The 21,194-nt window shown below is 46.5% G+C and overlaps 1 protein-coding gene across 2 annotated transcripts in view; it reads right to left on the reverse strand.

Moving 5' to 3' along the window:
• Positions 1–2,379: 2,379 nt before the first annotated feature.
• The window catches only part of ARMH3 (armadillo like helical domain containing 3), a 133,969-nt gene continuing 115,154 nt past the window's right edge, over positions 2,380–21,194 (reverse strand). For both annotated transcript variants that reach the window (XM_062580480.1, XM_062580481.1), the window contains exons 25-26: positions 11,027–11,143; positions 2,380–5,186 (exon numbers count right to left, since the gene is read on the reverse strand). In XM_062580480.1, the coding sequence (XP_062436464.1) occupies positions 5,094–5,186; positions 11,027–11,143 (210 nt within the window). In that variant the 3' untranslated portion in view covers positions 2,380–5,093. The remainder of the gene's footprint in view (positions 5,187–11,026; positions 11,144–21,194) is intronic.

Below are 21,194 nucleotides of genomic sequence, written 5' to 3' on the forward strand. Positions count from 1 at the left end.
AGAGGACAAAAAGCGAGGCAGGCCTGCAGCGATGCTCCCCAGGGCTGCTCCCATCCCAGCTGTTTGTGGTCGCCCAAACGCCTGACCTGCATCCCCCTGAGCTCGTCCACGCTGTGCTGCAGCGGGGAGAGGAAGGACTCCCAGCGGCCCCAAATCTGAGCCACCTTCCCAGGGCTCACGAGGCTCACGTGAAACCCTCGGGCCCCAATGAGTGCAGGCTCCCGTGGTGATGGGCCCTGAGCAGCCTGGCATGCCAGATGGCGCGGGAGCACACCGCATGCTGCCTGCACTGCTGGGATGCACTGCCATCCCCCGGGTCCCCTTCCACCTCTTGCCAGCAAAACTGCCCTGGCAGAGGCTGCCTTCCCTCCACCCCGTGCATCACAGGGGTGGAGGAAAACATGGCCCAGTGCAGCTGGGCTGGTTCCCGCAGGCCTTGCAACAGCCCTTCTCCTACCTCCTGCCCAGACCTCGATTAATGGTTTATTTTTGTGTCATTCCTGCCCTCCCTCCTCAAAAACATGGTCAGAAAAGGCACTCATCGGCTTCCACTGCAAGGTGTGGGGAAAAAGCTGATTTTTCCCTGGTGCCTTTGTGTCTGCAACTCCCAAAGCTGGGTTTTGCCCCATTTCTTTTAGGTTACTACAATGGTTGGAGCCTGTCCAAAACCCCATTACATCCACGGGGACAGACCTCTGCCCATATGACCCGGTCCAGCTCAGACCAGAGGCAGCACTTGCTCATCCCAACGAGCACTGGACAAGAAAACAGAGCGCAGAAGAGAGGAGATCAGAATAAATATCCCAGAGGCGTTAGTGCTGACACCTGGACTGAGCGCTGCTTGCAAATGCCAAGAGCCAGCTGTAAATCCCACCTTAGTCAGCAGTGGGGACTGCTGGCCCCACACTGGCCCCGAGGCTCAGGACGGCAGCCGTGATGCTGCAGGGGCAACGGTGCCCACTCTGCGTCGGGGTGGCAGCAGGGCAGGACGTGGGCTCCCCCTGCTCTCCTGCTCCTTGGCCGCATCCTGGAGGGAAGCGGCGGGAGGCAGACGGGGCACACGGTGAGCTGATCCCTCATGCGAACGCTGCCTGGGAGTAAGTCAAGACCATGCTTTGCTCAGGAACAAGCCACAAGAGCAGCTTCTCCTCCCGACAGCCTGCTGTGCAATGGCCTGGCAGGGCTCAGAGCTGGACGTGCTGCTGACACCCTGCACCGGGCTCCCTCAGCACCCGGTGTCCAGGGCAAGTGTCCATCTCCTCCGGCAACCCGCAGCCCGAGCGTGGGCCGAGGAGGCTCAAGGAGGTTACTGCAGGAGTGACTGGCTGCCTCCTGAAGAGCTGCCTCTCTCCCAATGGCGCGTGAAAAATAGGACCTGTAAGAGCTAGGGAAGGAGAGCTCATACCAAAAACCACAGTAGCACTTACAAATCAATTTTTAATAACTCCCTCCAAAGTTTACCTCAAACTCAATTTTTCTCCTACAGAATTTGGTCATTATTTTGTAAAGTATTTGTCTCCCTGCAGCAGCTGCCTAATTTAAAGGCAGCAATCTGATTTCTCCCCACACTCTGCAAGCCTTAAAAACAGCTCTTCCAATAATAGACTGGATTATGAATTAGGCATAATAAAATTTACTCAACTGTTCAGATTGGATGCAGGAAAGTTTGGAGTCACAAGCCACATTCTGAAGCTGAACGTTAAATGATTTTCTGTTCAGCTGGCCTCAAAACCCAAGGACAAGTATCATAGTGATTAACAAAACACGCCAATCTGCAGCAGAATCGGCGAGGAGGAGCTGGGCAACTGGCAGCAGAGACTGCGCACAGGTGGAGTTCTGCATCCCTTGATCATATCCGCACACTCTCAGCCTTGCTCATCTTCCTCACTAGGGCCCTGGCAGCCCCAGGGGCTTGGGAGAGGCTGCGGGCTGCTGACTAATGCCTGTGGCTCAGACCAAGGAGCAGGCACGGCTGAGTGGCACCACTCTGCGAACAGGCAGGCAACAGGCCAAGGGCTGGTGACTCCCTTGCTGTAGTTAACATGCTACCAAATGGGTGACAGGGCCAACCCAAGTACATGTCCTCACCCACGTGCTCGGCATCCTGGCAGCAGGTTGGGTGCTGATTCAGTAGCAAGGACACTCAAGGGCACAGAAGAACCTGCCTGAGACACATGGGAGGCCCTTTCTGCTTGTGCACGAGGCCAGACGTGCTCATCTGCTTGCACCCCTGTCAGTACTCGTGCTCCCAGCAGAGCACTGGTCACACAAGCTTTGTGCCACAAGAAGGTCCTAGACACATGGCTAGTGCACAGCTGAGAAGCTGCAGCACCTCCCCAAATTGCCCATCCCTTAAAGAGCAAACGCAGCACACTCGAAACAGGCAGGGCTCTGCTATTTATTGAGCTCTAGGTTTGTATATACATCCACTTACAACGCTAGGTTCGGTGACAATGCGACAAGAGGATGTGTGTCACGAGGGCCCAGCTCAGCCCTTGATGAGGGCCAACCTCAGGACCTGCTCCTCCTCACAGCCTGGGTTTGCCATTCCATCCCAGCAAAGGAGCAACAAGACCTTTGAGAGCTGAGCCCACACTGGAAAGCTGAAAATCCCAGAGGCTGCAGAAGCAGACCTCTCCCCACTCTTTACCTATTTGTCTAGTCACAGCCTAAACAGAATTAAAGAAAAGGAGGCATGTAGACAGTTAGTTGACTTGATGCTCTGACAGCAGCGATGCTGGCACTGGACCAAAGGGAGCACCTTAAGCCACCTTTGGGAAGGAAATTCCAAGTTTTGCCACGTTTTGCAAACCATTCTCACTCATTTACAGATCAGAATCATAGACCAGCTGGGAGTGGAAGGGACCTCTGGAGATCATCTGGTCCAGCCCTCTTGCTCAAGCAGGGTCAGCTAGACCAGGCTGCCCAGGACCAGGTCTAGTCAGGTTTTGAGTATCTCCAAGGATTGAGACTCTACCACCTCTTTGCAACCTGTTCCAGTGTTCAGTCATCCTCACAGTATAGAAGTGTTTTCTTATGTTCAAGTGGAGTTTCATGTGTTTCAGCTTGCGCCCCTTGCCTCTAGTCCAGTCACCGGGCACCATGCAGAACAGCCTGGCTTCATCCTCTTTTCTCTCTCCCATCAGTTATTTATAAACACTGATAAGATCCTCCCAAGCCTTCTCTTCTCCAGGCTAAACACTCACAGTGCTCTCAGCTTCTCCTTGTTTTAGAGATGCTCCAGCCCATTAATCATGTCCTTTGGCCACTGGAGAAGTGGACTCCTATATGCCCTGGTCTGTTCTCAAGCACAGTGATTTTTATAGAGCCTGCTTGTCCTCTCAAACACCTACCCTCTGACACACACACACTTCCACACCCAACTGGCAGGAAAGCAAATATGAGTGTCTGACTTCAGCTGACAGAAGACAGACAATTCAATGCTGAGGAAAAGCATCCTCTGCTGGGAGAAGCTGGTGCTCCCAAGGGAAACCCATGCTCTTCATCTGTCTTTATGGCCCATGGGTGGCCAAGGATAGTTTTCAATTTCCCGTGCTTATGGCAGGTAAAGTTGAAACATTAATGTAATTAGCACATGTTAGTATGAATAAGCTTTGCGAAAAAATGGTAGAAAATGAGCACAACAGTCACATCACTCACACTACTCCAACCTACAAAGCTAAGAGCAGGACTAGGCACTTTTTACTATTTTCTAAAAAAAGGTGGATCTGGGAAGTAAGTAACTTCTCCAGTTCAATCTACCAAGCCAGGCCAGGTCTTAATGTCACTGCTGGGAGCTGAGAACATATGAACAGAGAGCAGGTGCATATTCCTGAGCTGGCTGCCTGACACAGCACTCGAAGAGCAGGCTCCGTCTGACCTGAGCACCCCTCTCACACACTGGCTCTTGAGCAGAAAGGCCAGTTCATGCCCCTGCCCTTACAGCATCAGCCTGGAGCTCTCCCTTAGGAAGCTCTTCATCAGGTGTCAGCAGACTGTTGCTGTAAGTCACTTTGCAAAGACTGGTGGTCAAGCTAGAACATGAAGTAACTACTTCTCCAGCTGCATTTTAACTGTAGTAGCTGCAAGCTACACACTAGGGAGAAAACAGGAACTTCTTAGCTCATGAAGTGAACATGTTCACTCAACATGTGCAAAAGCAGGCATTCCTGTGAGGAAGAGGAGGATTGTCACAATACAGTCTCTGATGGGCAATAAAGGGAGTAGGAGGAAGGAGTCCGCCTCTCCCCTGCCCCATAGAAGTGGAACATTAAAAACACAAAACAAAACAAAACAAAAAAAACCAAGAACCTTAGAAACAGCAGAGATGAGCTGGGATACCGGCAACAACAGTGACTCCAACCAAAGCTGGTCTCAGTTACAAAGTGCTTTGTTTGATGACCCATATCCTTGTATACTGAATCAGACGAGCCAACAATCTTGGAGGCAAAATTTCTCCTCCAGTAACTTGAGGCCTTGGTTCATTTTATATCTTCTGACATAAGGATCCAACAGTGAGCAGGGCCTTCTTAAGGAATCTGTTTCATATCCCAAAACCATTCCCAAGGATATTGTAACCCATTACAGGATAGCAGTGAATTTGACCTACAGTGTTGCAGGAAGTATTGACCCAGGCTGACCGTAAAAAACAATGGCCTTTATCTGAGGACAGAGAGCTTTCCCACAAAGCAGGCGAGCAGTCTCAACCTAGAACTGCCTCACACAACTGGACTGGTTTTATTGTTTTGATTGTGAGCTTTCCTCAGCTCTGCTACAGAGATTTTCAGGGCACCTTCCCTGAGGCTGCAGAGGGATTCTCCCATTGCTACTCAACAGGAACAGTTGCCCACCCCCATGGCACTTTGCAAAATTGCTCCCTCCTCCTCCTCAACATGGCAATCACCTCTCCCTAGTCCTGTTGAAACACACGCCTTTGGGATCAAACACACATCAGAAAGGCTTTCCCCCCCCCAGAACAAATGCAGTCCCATTATGCAGGCGGAAGGCAAGGCATAACTGGCTGCAGATCTGTAGTGTCCCTGCCCATACAGGCCCTTCTCTGGTCAGCCCTGAGCAGTAGCTGTGCCCCAGCTTCAAGAGATTGTGGAGAATTCCTTCAGCAGGAGTTCCTGGCTCAGTGTGTTGAAAGCAAGGTTCTTCCTCACGTTAATGCTGATGGACCGAACCTGACAAAGACAAAACAAGATATTTTAGCCAAGGGACTTCTCTTTGCTCCCAGTGAGCACAGCAGCTTTGACACTGCCGAATTCCTTGTTCAGCGTGGAACTGTTTTGCATGCCGTAATAGCCCCACAGAACTTGCTGCAGCCAATTCTCATCGAGACTGTAGCTTAGCAAGAAATCCCTGAGGATTAGCTGCTTGCTGGAATAACATGAGTGTCTGCAGTGATGTCCTACTGAGGAGAGTAAATTCCCAGGGAGGCAGAGATCAGAGAGGATTCTCTGCCTCAATGCACGAGTTGCATGACCTGATGAGTTTCCTGTACTGGAGCAAAGAGATGGGGAAAGACAGTACTTCTACGCTGCATTTTCTGCCAGTGCCCATTGAAGTGCTAGCTGGTGTTCTGGCTGAATGCAGGGGCACAGTCTCTATCCTGCTCCAAAGTCTGACACATCAGGCATAGCTACACTGCAGAGCCAAGAATCTGGAGTCAAGGAAAGGAGTGCAGCCATGCTACTGTGCTGTAAACATGAGTTATACCCCAAGCTGGTGGAAAACGCATGCAGCTGGCTCCATGGGTTTGGAGCCAGCTGCATCCATTTTGTGCCGAGTGCCTTACACTAGAAGCTGGATCACCAGCTATTTCTGAAGAAGTGTCCTTATCCCTTTAATGATGCCCAGACATGGTCACCTGCACAGCCTGCAAGCAGGAGCTGGACAGCCTCATTGCATAGCAGCTTCCCTTCCCCCTTCATGCGTGCAGACGCATTGGCCAAATATGCAGGCCCCAGACTGGGCTGTCTCAGCAACGCTCAGCAACGAAAAAACAGAGTCAAACATCATCTGTGTCAGCGACTGTGCAGCAGTGACAGAAAGCAAAACTGACACAAGCTCATCCAAACAACGGGATTACAGTTCCCTGAGACTTGGAGCCTGTGATAATAAGGTTGTTGCTGACCTGGTTAGTGTTTTGTGTCTTTTAAAAGCATTGGAGGATGAATTAAACAGAAGCAGAATGAGGAACCGAATAGTTAGGGCTGAAAGAGTAAGTTAGCAGTGTTTGTACAGTCGAGGGTTCTACTTGCTGTGCTGGTAAAAAGGAGAGGAAGGGCAGAAAGCTCCCAAAGGGCAAAATGGGTAAAAGACAGTGAGAAACAAATCAAAACATGGACAGTTAAAAGGGAAAGTTGTGAGCCCTGTTGCTAACACAGACCCTAACAACCTGAGCAAGCTCAGGCTGTTTGTGCTTAAACTCTGAGTATTTAAGTGGTTTGCATTGGGCTTTGTCTCCTTTCCAGGAGACAGAAGCCCTGCTGATAAGATTTGGGCCTAGTCCTACCGATGACTCCCCACCTCAGTGATCAAGCCCACTCTAACAAGGGGAGAAAACAAGTCTAAACAAGCATGGAGAGGCCTCTGCCCTGAAGAGCACGACTGCCTGCAGAAAACGGACTGATGCCCCAGGCAGAGTGCAAGTTCGTACCTCTATTCTGACCAGCAGCACTCCCGTGGGTCCCAGCAGAGTGTGTGTGTGTGTGTGTGTGTGTGCGCGCGCGTGTGTGTGTGTGTGTGTTGGGGGTGGGGGTGGGGGGGGAAAATCAATCAGAAATTGGGTCCCAGTCTCAGAAACTGCTGCCAGGGCCAAGGCATTAGTGGTAGAAGATCCAAAGTCTTTAGGAAGGATGAGGTGTCAGCCCCTACAAGCCCAGAAGGGGAGGCTGGAGTAACACACCATGAGAGAAGAGGACTCAGCAGAAATCATATCTGCACAGCCCAAGAAATTCAACTGGTTTAGTGTGCAAAAAGAAGGGTTAGGAGGAACAGAGCAAACACCTTCACATATGTAAAATGAGGTCAGAAAGAGAACAGTGAGTAATATTTCTCTGGCTCCCCAGGGATGGGGCAAGAAATATTCAGTTTAATTCAAGACCAAGAAGATTTATGTTGGAAAAGAGGAAATATTTCCAACTCTAAGAGTTGTGAAGGAATGGTATAGATTACCTGTGGCTGAGGTGGTGGTATCACCACCTTCATGGCAATTCTAGGTTTTAATATGAACTGCACCACATATTTTGGTCAAGAGCGGTCTAGATCGAGTTGGATCTGCTTTAACACAATTTTGGGAGAAGAGAGGACATGACAACAACACACAAGGTGGTCCTGTCATTTCCATAAATCACTTTCCAGTGTTTCTCCTGTTCTAAACCAACAGTCTCAAAAAGATAAGAACAGCTCAAATTAGAGTTGAATCAATTTATCTCCAGCACTAAAGGTCAGCACAGGGAGCTGGGGCTCATGTCTTTTTTGGAGTTGGAAGAGCAGACAGTGACACAGGAGGATGTCAGCCTGCAACAAGGAGAAACTTCAGATACTTCCTGCAACCTGGCTGAGCTACTCCATTCATGAGGAGCGTTCCTAACTCATCATGCCAGAGTCCAGGTCTGGCTGCCAATATGAAAGCTACCACAACTCTTTGGAGTGGCTTATACAAGGGGCCAAAAACAGCCTTAAAAAATAAGCTCACAGCTTTAACATTTACTTTGCAAGGAAATAAAAGCAGAGGCTGTCTCCCCTCTTGCTTCTGTATGAAGCACGCTGGAACTGAAAGAGTCTAAAATCTTTCTTTTTTCCCTATTAGCAACTCAGATGACATTTAACCTGCCAACTTTGAAGAAATGGGAAATTTGAGCAATGTTGACATCGCCTGCAGAGCAAACAATGAGCAAATGAAAGAAAGAATTAATCAGGGGGCATTGGCTATGTGAGGAAAACATGATTTAATAGTGGGTTTGTATTGTTATAGCTGGACTTGTGCAACACTGTAAGGACACTCCTATTTTGGAGTAAGTCACATCAGTTAAACCTGTTTCCAATCAACAAGATGCTCTTAAGGAACGTGTACAATTGGATGAAGGTTTACACTGACTACTATATCTAATTAAAAGTCAAATGAGTGTAATTTCCTCTACAGAAATCAATCCGTAATGAGACTATTTTGAGACTCTATTGAAACCTATCCAACTGTGAAAACAGTGAATGTTTTGGAAAGATGCTGAATCTTTCTACACATTACTTCAGCTGCAATGTGAGGCTCCAAAAGCCCACATCCATAATACTCCCTCTAGAAAAAGTAGCACAGACCTGAAATGACATACCCAAGGTTTCAAAGAAAAACTGTTAGGAAACTTCCAAACTTCCTTCCTTTATTCCCCTCAAAGGTAGCACAACAGGCCAGAAAACCCAATTGATAAAACTCAGCACATCACCTTCAACCACATTGTGGCTGCAGTATTGCAGGCCTTTGAAAACTTCTTTGAAAAGGGAATGGGAGAAGAAAGGAGATTTTTCTCTGGGATTTGCAAGAAAGAGCAGCACAGAGGCAAAGCAAGAGAAGCAAAGCAGTGCATTAGCAAAGCATGTCAATGGAGTAAGAACAAGATTTCTACACATAAAGGAGCCAAAGAGAATGGCTTGGGGAAATTTCAGCTCACCCCCTTAATGGGAGCACAGAGAGATGAAAAGGAAGCTAAAAAGGAAAATGGCTCCTGCATGTCATTCCCCATTGAGAAGAATTTGCTTTAATGCAGTCACACAGATAGAGAGAGGGATAAGTAAACCAGGCAGGAACTGGAAGGAGTATTTGCAAAAAGCTCCTGTTCAAGAGGCCTGATGGAACGAGCGCGAGTTTGGATACCATCCTGGAAACCTGTATGTCACCCCCAGCCTTGCTCCTCTTACAGGGCACAGGAAAATTGCAGCAGCTTCACACTGCCCCTTATGTCAAATCCTGCAACTCTAACCAGCAAAACACAATGCACTGGGCAGGGGGACGTTATCCAACGTCAGACCAGCAACAAAGGCTGAAATAAAGATACAGAGGCCTGGAAAGAGCAAGCCAACCACCTATTTTGAAAGTATATAGGGAGGGCAGTGCAGACTAGAACATTTTTATGGCTGTCCTTGATGAGTTGTTAGAATAATTAATAAAGCCATCAGTTTCTGTGCACCTAGAGGAAAAACAGCACGGAGGACAGGAGGCCAAGCTGGGTTTGCTGAAGACAAATCATATCATATCATGTTGATTTCACTTTGTGAAGGGAACAGCTTAATGGAATGCAGGGGGTTTTCTGTAGCTATGAGTAAAGAACATTTAATAGGGTCCCAATTCTCAGGGCATCTAGAGAAATGTGGATTAAACAGATTCACAACTGGGTCAATTGGCACATTTAGACAGTAATTATTCAGGCTTTCATCTGCTCTTGAGGAGAGGGTCCCAGGGGCACCTGGACTTGTAATTTTCAGAAGGGAGTGGAGGAATTGACTGGATTACGCTAAGCAGATTCTTAAATGATATAAAATTGGGAAGAATCACAAGGATTGCAAAAAACATCAGGCTAGGAAGAAAATCTTAGCTCAAGTGTTTTGTAGCTGTGAGGATCTCAGGCCTGAGAGTGTCATTTTAATCAACTGGCATGATCAGCCTGTGTTTCTGCCAGGCCAGGTGGAAAGCGGGGCACGCAGGAAGCAAGACAATCACATGGCCAAGAGGCTGGGAAAGGAGAAGCCGGCTAGGGGAGCAGGAGCCCTTGGGACAGAACAGATGATGACAGAAATATGAATATGCCTTTTTTCAGGGTGCAAAATATGACTTTTTTCCAGAGAGGAACTTATGTCATATGGAGACTATAGCTAAAGCCTTTGCATATATTCCAGATATATCAAAGAGCAAACCAGAGAGACAGGAATTCCTAAGGCACAGGAGAGTACCAAAAATGGTATTACAGTCATCACAAGCGATAGTTGCCCTTATTCTGCCCAGTAGCAGTACTGTGATGACCTAAAAAAATCATATAAAAACGTTAAAAAACACCCTATAGAAGAAAGCAAAAGCAATTCAGGCATGCTTGTTCTGGAGCAGAGGAGACAGAGAGAAGCATAACGTTCCCAAACTCATGCAGACTCGTGATGGAGTGGGCAGGCATCAATTACTCATCAATCAGCAAGGACAGAGCTGGAAAACAGAATCAGGTCTCAAACTGGTGGAGAAAGCTGCCAGAGTTAAGAGATCTCTCCCCTCTCTGAAGCAGTAATGACTCAAAAGTGAGTAAAACAGACTCCCCTCAGGGATACCAGCCACTACAAAAACACTGGCTCCCTGGTAAGGCAGACGTGGGGCAAGAAAATAGCTTGACCAAAATCACTGTGACCCAGCCCTCTGGAGCTGAGTGAGCAAGCTGGCTTGCTGAAGAATACAACTGCCAATCCAAATTGGCAACTTGGATTCAGTTCTGTCATAGTTTTGTTATTTCTGTGGAGCTTTGTACCATTAGACTTGTCTAGCAGGAGGAGCTATTTCTAGGGAACAATTTTGCTTTCTTCGCTGGGGAATCCATTCTGTGAGGGCTGGAGGAAAGCAGCAAGCAGGTAAGTATTTGGCCAGCATCACGTATTTTGCTCAGCCTCATGCTTTGTGGCCCATGAACAACTGTAAAAAGACTTTAAGTTGGTCTGCCTGATGAACCCAAAGTAGGAGCAGTCAGCTTTTCCACCACGCAAACTTACCGCTACAAAGCATGCTAGATCGCCACAGCAAAAAGAAGGGACAGAGATTGACTGGCCATTTGCTGACCTACGCAGTCTGATGGTTCCTCCCCAGCCAGACACTGCAGGGCAGGAGCTTTCAGATAGTTGAGACAGTGTCTGTTCAGATCCTATTGCTGTCCCATCTCCAGAGACAGCTCTGTGAAGGTACAGGGCTGCTCAGTATCCCAAATGCCACTGCACAGGTCACAACCAAAATATTTGGAAAGGACTTGTTTCCCCTTTCAGAATCAAGGCAGCTTACCAGCTCTTTGAAGAAGGCAGCCTCTTTATGCTGTTCCGAGTAGCGCTCGTACTGGTCCAGTCCGTCCTGCAGCTTTAGGGTCAGTGTGTCATAGTTGGACCGCACCACTTCCAAAACCTGCCAAATACAACCAAATACAGCAGAGGAATCAGTATCCACAGATGTCTCAGCACAGGAGGAGTGAGGCTGAGATAAATCACAGCTCTGGTACCCATTTTTCAACATAAATGGTTTTAACAGTCAATATTTGGAACATGAGTAACACCACAGAAGTGGGCACTAGAAATCTTTCTAATGCCAGTAAGGAACTGCCTTCAAATTTAGAGTTTCTTCATTCATAAGAACAGAGTATCCATCTATAACCACGACGGCAGCAGCTTACCAAATACTATCATATCACCAGGAAAAGCAGACATGATCTTATTAAATTAAAGAGCTAATTACCATGTGTACACCCAAATGTAACAGAACAGGTACTACACAAACACAGGTCTGTCTGATCCCTCGATTCCTGCTAGTTTTGCCAGCACACCTCCCTCCTGCCTTGCTAATCACCATTCACAATCTGCTTAACTACCAGCTTCTACAGCTGCTCAGGTCAGCCTCCATGCAGAGTACTGCACTTCTCTACTGATGGGAATAAACTTTGACAGACACTAAGACAAGACCAAGTCTGTTATGAATTTTGGTATTAGAACCTGGTGGAGCACCGCATCCAGGACTTCCTGCCCAGTTGGTATTATTTTATTACCTGCCTTCCCTGCAACTGAAGCACTCCAGCTTATATTACTACCTCACTCCGCTCCCAGCACAGGTCTATGCCTGTAAATTTGTAGTTAAACTTCTTTGCCCTTTTGAACTACTCATTTTCCTTACTAGGGAACACCAAGGGTGTCTCCCACAATGCTTTTTAGCTTCAACGCACTTCATGGACAAACTCATTCCTCAAAGCATTTGTGAGATGGTAAGTAATGATAATTTTCCTACTAGGAACTATATAGCTCAGCACACCTGGGCAAAATGTATGCTCAAAACAATTCTCTTAAACATACGAGCTTCTTTTCTTAGGCTGTTACCATTTGATCTCAGAGCTAAACAGAAGTGCAGACAGAATATCAACAGCTGAGGTTTGCATTTAAGTAGCCCCTGCTCAGGAAAAGCCTCAGCCAGGAGGACTTCCTGGGGAGCAAAGGAAGAGGGCCCTGCCTCCAGGCTTTCACAACTCATGGGTGAGATCCTAAGAAAGGCATTTCAGAGGGCTGAAGACAACAAACAGTGACCAGGACAATAAGGGATTCTCTCTACTTCTCGTCCTCCTCACAGTGTAAACCCTACCCTCAATTGTCCGTTTAGCCAGTTGGCAGCTCCTGCCCCTTACGTGATTGAACTGTATCCTTCTATCTTTCACTCTTTGATTTGCCTAGGATTCCTTCAAAAGCTTTTTCTCCTGGCTTTTCCCCCAAACTCTGGACAAGACAGCAGGACACACTTAGAAATAAGGTTTGAACTGATGTCCTGCTGAGAGAGAGACCACAGAGTTTAGTAAGTCCTCATCCAAATGAGGACTGAGGCAAAACGGGGCCCAACAGTGAGACGGTCACACAGCCCTGTGCAGTTCAGCTGTCTGCTAGCACTGCAGAGGCAAGATAGGGGTAAGAACTGGTGCTTTGTAAGGTTATGTGAGAATAGCCTGTCAGTATCCTGCTGCTGCAAGAACATGCAGCGTCCTCTCCAGACCGATTTCCTAATTCCGTTTGTCAGCTCTGCTGGCAGAGAGGAAGAGTTCTGCAATAACACCCATCTACAAATTTAGTCATGTCCTCTTGTTCTTATGAGGAAAGGTTGTAAAAAGCATCAGAGCCAAGAGTAATGATGAATGAAAAAGGCCTGGAATGGGAATAATTTACTCTGAGTTGCAACTATCCAGCAGGGATGGAGAGTAACAGTATAATGCACTTTCTTCTGAGCAGTAAAGTATCTAGTAGCTTGCATGAATCAGAGGGCTATTCTCTTGCCATTTTGACGAATGCACAACGGTCAAGATTAATAACATGCAGAGGAGAAACCCTGTTGAGTGAAGGTGAAGAGCAGAAGAGGCTTCTCCAGCAGCAACTCACAGAGCAGACGACGCACTTTACCCAGTGCTGTCCCGCTCCACAGGAACCCTCCCTTGTGCTCCTCTTTACTCCGCCACCTGCACTTGTGCCCCAAAGCATGCAGCCAGGCACAGTGCCACGTCTGCATGCACATGCTCCTCCATGAAGCAGCAGGATTCCTTCCTGCCTCTTCTGAACAGAGGTCTCTTCAGACACTTAATAGGGGCACCCTCAGAGCATGGTGAGCAGTGGCAAACTGAGGGGAGCAGCAAGCCTTGTAAGCAGCACCCTTTCAATCAGCCCTCCTCTCCCTCCCTTGAAATCAGTCTGACGCTCCAGTAGGACAGCGGGGAAGGAGTAAAAGGCCCAACAGCCCATGCTGTGTTACCTACTTGTTATCACATCCTCTGTAAAGAGCTTGAGATCAGCTTATCCCTTTATCTATGTATTTTCATTGGCTAGCGCTCCCTATCTCCTTCAATTATGAAATAACTTAAAAAGAAAAAGTTAAAAATAAACAGCTTCTCTTCACTGCCTGATAATTTCCCTTTCTTGCTACTGATGAGGAAAAACGCTATGTGGGATCTGAGATAAACCCACTCATGGATCATTTTGCTTCATACCCTATAATGGATGGGAACTGTTACTGAGATTACGACCTGCCATTCTTGAGATGGTTTCATCTGCTCTTTAAGATGCGGCTGCTAGACAGAGAGAGGTGAAGAGCAGCAGAAGATATTAAGAGTGTCTAGTATGATGGTTTGAAATGCTTTTTAAAATTTTTTTAAACACACTACTTTGACTTTTGTTCAAGGAAACTGTTGCAAGAACAACATCCTCTTGCCTTAAATGTATGAGATTTTATCTGCATCTGTCAGTTACAAAAGACTTAGAAGAATTTAATTTTGAGATTGAAGCATTTCTCTTCTAAAGTCTTGTCTGACCTGCTTTTCAAGGAAGTCTTTAAGGAAAGCTAGAAAACATTGATTCCAAGATGGTGAAGTCTGAATAACTTAAAAGGGAAGGGACTTTTAGCTGGACTCTTCTGTGCTTATTTTAAAGTCATTCAATTTTTAAAATCTCTCAACCAGCTGGGAAAACAACACTTTAATATCAGGCAAGGGTAGCGGAAAATGGACTGTAGATGACTTCCAAGAAGCTTCTCAGCAAGCAATAGGGATGATAAGATGTGACATTCCTCAGATTGCAAGGATAAATATACAGGGCAAACTTTTAAAAGTATATTTTACTGGGTCTTTACAAAGGAAAAAGACCAAGTGAAAAGGAGTCACAAGCTCAATCTCTTTTTGCAGGTTACCTTAGGAGGATGAGAGTCTCAACAAACCGAGAAGACAGAAGTGAACAACTTGGACATGGTCCCATACAAGCAAAATGAAGGCTGCTGAACTCCTCTCCCTGTACAGCCCCAGCAGCTGCATTCTCTCATCTACTTCAGTGCAACATCCCAGAAGGCCATGGAGTTGCACTGCTGTAGTTTAAAAACAATCTGCCATCAAATTTACCCGCTGCTCATGCACTGACTGCTTTACAGAAGTTCCAGAGGAACATTACCAAGTCACTCCAGTGTGCACATGCCTCCAAACTCAGCCTTCCAGGAACTGCTCCAGACAGCATGCACTTTTTGCAGCAGTCAGGACGACTCCAGTGTCTTCCTGAAGTCACAGATCTCCACATCCCATTACTCCTCTTCCCTGCCAACACAAAAAACTCGGGACCAGACGCATCCTCCTTGGGTAATATGGCAGAGAATACCACTCAACAGAGCAGTCAACATGGGGCCCAGCCCTCTGTAAAATCCCACCGATCTCATGCTGCTGCACCCATAGGAACAAGATTACTTTATGGAGTTTTTGGATACCTTACTTTGCTGTACCCTACAATACCCAAGCTCACCATTCCCTCCTCAAGTTGGAGGAATGACCTTGAAAAGTGAGTACATCTTGGCCACAAATATTGGAACCAATTCCTCCCACCCTGAAATCTTTTGTTTTCTACATTCAACACAGTCCATGCTTAGCTGTATCATCATCTACACTGAGTCTTCTCTCCACTGCGCCACAGCTGTTCCCTCTGACTGATCCTCAACAGAAGCAGACTTATGACTTACTGCACCCTTCAAAAGAGACTGAACCTTCTGAAATAGTTTGTTCTGGAGAAACTACGGGATCGTAGGCAGTAGTATCTGATCCCCATCCTGCTCACCTTTAACAGGAAAGCCAGAAAGGCAGCTAAACTGAAAATAAAAATCTAATGGGTAGCACAAAACTAGGACCCATCTATCTGTCAGACAAAACACACTTCACTGATCAATAGCTCTTTAACCTGCAGAATCTTTCGTCATCTGCAAATACAGCCTGAGTTGCTAAGCCTTAAGATTTAGAGAACCAATTCACTCCACTCTGCCACAGATCTAGTAACGAAACAGAAAATCTCTGAAATCCCAAATCCCATGCAGGTTTTGGGAAGCATGCATGCATAATTAGACAGCAAGAAGTAGTAAGCAAGGCTCTACACTGCCTTTCTAATCAGTTTAGGAAAGGACAAGAACATAATCAGCCAGCAAAGCCGGTATCTCACTAGAGCTTCTCCATGCCCAAAAGACAGACATTAGCTACCACAGTGCCAAAGCAGCTGGAAAAGAATTGATTCTGTGATCTTGCAGAAAGCAGAAGGGAAAAAGAGAGAGAGAGAGAGAGAAGAAACACACTTGCTTGAAGTGCCCACACCAAACGCACACGTGAAGCCTCGCAGATTGTAAGGATGGGACACAGGGAGGCTCTCCAGATCAGGCCCTCCATCCTGGAAGACAGTGCAGCAAGTCTTTGGGGACTAGCTGATCAGAACAGCTAGTCAGAACATCATAGCTCAATCCTGATCAGCAGGATCTGGCATAGTGGGTCACAGACTGGACTACCAAAGTAGGAGGTACAGCCCTAGGCACTGGGGAACCTTTGCCAACAGTGCAAATGTCACACTCAGTGCGTGACCCAAGAGGCATGTAATGACCATCGCTCACTGGTGCTACTGCAGGGACACAGTGTAGACGCCATGGGCAGGGGCTAGGGGAGGGGGAAAAAAGTGCATTTCCTGCACTCTCTACAAAGGTCGAGCAGTTCCTGCCACAGCCCGTGTATCACAGAAGGAATTAAGGCAGTCCCATCTCTAGGGGCAAGGCCAAAATACCTTAAGCAAACAGCAGTTTCATCCTCTCAGCTCAGCTAAAGGAGGCTATGGAAAAAAGGCTTTTGGGTTTTCCTAATCCAGAAAAAGTCTGATGTGTGTCTTACACTAGAGTCCTCAAAATGCTTCCAAGTTTAGTACAAATCTTCCCTTTATTTCCCCCACCAATCTGCACAAGCCACTCAGTTTCAAAGTGCTTTTCCTAGGGAATTCAACTGAATAGCAACATTTCTAATCGTAATGAACAGGCTGCTGCCACCTTTACTACAAAGAGGCTGTTGCCTCTCCATAATAAAGTGACAGATAATTGACATAAATTTTACAACAGTGTCTTCTAATTAATATGGAAAGTTTTTTTTTTCCTCCCCCCTCAAATAGCATTACATGTCTCACAGAGCAACATAAAAACTGCTGATGCAGGCTGGAGTCTCTCCTGGAATTATTCCCCAGAAGTGCCAAAGACAAAACACATAACTAAATAATTAGAAGTTAAATAAAAACACACACACACACACACACACTCAGCTGCCATATTTCCCAATAGATTCTGCCCAGACCCCTGCTGTACTTGTCTCTGAAGCCCATTAGCCATGCCAAGCTCCTTCTCCCTTTCCTCGCTCACTGTCTGCAGGAGCTGAGTTCAGAGAAAGAATCCACTAAAGCTGTCAGTGCTACACACGAGTGCGGGAAGCAGCTCCCATTCACAGCGGCTTCCAGGAAAGGACCCATCCTGAGCCAAGCAGCAGTACAGAGCTTTTGCCTGAGCCAACACTACCCTATCTTTGCCACTACCCTGGAGCTAAGTGCAATGCTAATGCTTTACTACCACCACCACCTCCAAAGCTGATCAAGCTAAGGGTCTTAAATCTATTGAATGCTAAGCAGAAAAGGAGGAGGATGTTGCTGGAGAGTCTAATAATTCAGATTCCCAGATACAGCTTACAGCACACATCTACAAATCCAGAGGACACTGAGTAGGTCTAGTGCACAGAGTGGGAAAGACAAAGATCTGAGCATGAGATGCAAGCCTTATCACTCCCCACATGAGCAAATCATGCAGTGTGTTGTTACTCCTGCTCCAGTACCCCAGATCTGCTGCACTCAAGCAGCTGTATGTGCAACATGCAATCTGTGACCCTCTCCTGCTGCTGGCAGAGAACATGAGGCTGCTCAGACTAAACCTCTAATGCAGTCCCCACCAGCGCATGTACGTGTCACTCTCAGAGCAGGGAGAAGTAACTTATCTGCCCTAAGAGCAGGAAAATTTCCTGGAAGGAAAATTTTTCCAACAGTAAAAAAACCTCAGCTAGCCCAAAAGATTAAGTGACAGCAGTAAAGGGCAAACATCTCCTCAGGCATGAAATAGTACTGCACTGATCTGGGTTGTGCCAGCAACACTGAGAGGTAGGACAAGAGAGGGTATGTCTTGGGTCATAGGAGGAAGGAAGGTCTGCAGAGGTTGGCTGAAACTGGGGAGTGTTTGAGGGCAGGGCCCTGTAGTCTGCAGTGCGATGCTGGGGCCTCCTTCCTGCTCCTTGAATCCATGGTAGATCACAGAGCAGCTGTCCAGGCATCTCAAAACGGCACTGCGCCAAAAATACATGTTCCAGTTCTGGCTGTAGCGAAGCCGATGGGAATCTCAGTCTCCCGTTCTATGCCTAAGGCTAGACACATTTACAAGGGTAAACAGGAGATAAGGAGAGAAGGCACCTCATCCAGGTTTACACTAAAAGACCCCTCACATCTACGCCCCTTCTGGTTATTTAAGTGTTTATTTTGGGTCTGCTAATCCTCCAGCACTCAGCCCACCAGACATTAGCCACAAGGACACCCTGCATACATGAGCCTGGGAGCAAACAGTCTTTGCCCACCAGTTTCTGCCCTTTATCCCTGGCAGTCACTCTTGGCAGCTGCTGGTAGCTCTGCTGTGTACACTACACTGCTCTCGGTGCCCAGACAGACACAAGGGAACATTAACTCTCTGTATCCCACATACTTCCTGAGGGCTGCTTTTACTTACTTGCATCCAAATAGTATTGAAATCTAGTCCTTACTACTTCTCTTTGCAAGGCAAAACATTTAAATGGTAGGTAAAAGATTCTTATTATTATTTACGTAGCAACATCAAGGAGGGACGTTTCACACCCTTTCTTCCTTGTTTCAGTATAGAGCCACTCTGCTGGGCTCAGATGATTTACAGTAGCTCAGATGTTTGTTCATTGATTTCACAGAGATCTATGATCTTTAAAGGAGCATACCTACAAAGCTGACAGCTTCTGTCCATGGAGTGGGAGGGTTCATTCTTTCGCCCCTGTCCACAGGTGCCTCCTCTAAGGATAAGCAAGTTGAAAGCTCACTCAAAAAAAAAAAAAGACTGCCATTCTACGAACTTTGCTAACAGAAATGGCATCCTGTTCTGGGACAGCAGTTCTCTCTTCCAGAAATGTTTAAAAGTCAAGATCTATTAGAAGTACATGGTGCTCCACTCTATTTAGTGATGGGAAAAGACTCACTGACCAAATCAACCTGGAAATCACACAGCTTTTAGAAATATTCCAGTAGTGTTAGACTAAATCTGTGAAGAAACTGAACTCAGACAAATACCCTGATACCTCCAATGAAGATGGGGGCATGAAGAAACAGAGTAGCAGAAATTTCTTCCCCTCCTGTAGAAACCAGAAGTGAGTATCGTTACCACTACCTGTTCCTGGGAGCAGCTAAATGATGTGCAGAGATGAAGATACTAAACGATATAAACCAGATTCTTACTATCTGAGAAGAACAAAGACATGCAAGATTTATGCAACAGTCATATAGCCAGCCCTGAATTCAAAGCAACTGCTGCATGTTAGGACTTTTCAGGACATGCTGAATTGGTGGCCCTGGCCTCCGAAGTGAGGACAGACTCAGATCACACCAGACGGAACAAGCTCAAATACAGAAGTAGTGATAAGAAAGGAAGCAAACAACCTTGTAACTAGAGATGGGCACAGCTGCACCACATATACCTAGCTGTCTGGATCCAGTAGGATCACGTATTTTCAGTTGTAAGAAAGGAAAAAAAAAGATACAGTGAAGACCATGAAAGACCTTTGCTAGAAATACATAGTTACCAGGATATTAAGAAAAACCTTTAGTTACAGCAGTACTGGAATGCATTGCCCTGGAAAGAGCATTTCCCCAGCTGGTAAGAACCAGTCAGTCACACATCTGTCAGGAGTGTTTTAGGTACAGCTGATCCTTCTGGAGGCAGAGAGATGGATTGCCAGCCTCTCAAGGACTTCGCATGGCCTGTTGACAGGGATTCCACAATTATCTGCATCACTGCAGATACCCAAAGCCAAAGCTGTTATCTGACTCCAAGAAGGAGCTGTAAATGCACAGAGGCCCCCATTTCAAGCTCTTACGGGACAGGCTAAGGCAAGATTCAACAGTTACTTTAAGAAGCAAAAAGGCTGCAAAGGAGGATGAAGGCAAGTAGCAACTGAGGCATACCATCAATAGTCACACAGACCAGTAAAGCTTGCTGGGGACTTTCTTTGAAAAGCTGCAGACAAATAAAAGATACTAATGTGGTTGATAGCCTTTGACATCCCGCCCTAGCCAACCCCAGGGCTAGACATACTGTGCTAGGAGTATGACACTCTCTGACCTCCTAAACTCACATAGCTAGAAGCATGCACACCTCACTGGAAGGTCTATGTTACAGCCCACACAGACACTCCTGCCAACCCAGGGACTTTACATCATTGCAGATGCTTTTTAAACACACATCTCAAAACAAACAAACAAACAAAAACAAACAAAAACCCCACTGTTCTTCAACCCTTGGCCCTGCAAGCACTTTAACAGGCTTCATTTTTCTTTTTCAGTCCTTCATTCTCCTGGCTTAAAGCATGTATATTCACGTGAACAGAACTAAGCAAGTGAAAAGTGATAGCTGTATCAGGGCTACAAAAGAGGCAATGGGAAAGGACCACTCCAGCCAGGGTGCCAAGTGGCACATTGACAACATGCTTCCTTTTAATTTCACACAAACTCCCTGCTCTCTCCTGTAACTGCCTCTAATCTATCAGACAGCTAAGTCAACAATACAGCCACCAAAAAATCCCTAAATGAGTTTTACAAATATATTATAGTGCAATTTCAGCATGCCAGCTCCCATACAGATTATGCAAAAGCAGTTCACTCGATCCTTTTAGGGCACACCAACAGGCATGCTTCACCACTGCTCCCATGCAGCAAAATGTGTCAAGAGCGCAAGAAGAAAAATGCACTAGCCTCACACTGTTTTCTCTTAAGACCAATCTGTTCTTCTCAATTTCAAGAATAGTCAGCGGTCCTGTGCTAATCTGTGTACAGCACTTGGCACAAAGAACCTGTCTCTATGGGATCCTGGTAACTCTTTCTCATACTGCAGGGAAAGGCCCTTGAGAAGATATACAGGAGGCAATTCTATGTCATTCAAGGGAAGAAGATGGGTTCAGTCAATATTTCTGTCAGGAAAACGAACATTTATGCACTGCACAATGCTGGCACTTCCAAAATCCATTCTTGGAATAAAAGTCAAGGATCCTGAAACAAATTAGCTTAAAAATTACCAGGTATTAAAATAAAAACCTTCCTAAAGCAGACTTTTAGACCCGGATGGAGAGATGTGCCAGAAGCTGAATGAGGTCCACTAGGCTTGCCTGTTGTTAGCAATTTTTTGATGAAGGCAAGCAGCAGCCAGGATAATGGCAGGAGCATAAAACCCTGAGAGAGATAGATTTGCTATGCTGGAGTTACAGCCCATTTTGGAGCTGTGAACCCTTATCCCCAGCTGGTGGCATTTATGAAAACATTTCTCACTGCTAGGTATGTAAGAGTAC

Source organism: Rhea pennata, chromosome 7, assembly GCF_028389875.1.
Source record: "Rhea pennata isolate bPtePen1 chromosome 7, bPtePen1.pri, whole genome shotgun sequence".
Lineage (NCBI taxonomy): Eukaryota > Metazoa > Chordata > Aves > Rheiformes > Rheidae > Rhea > Rhea pennata.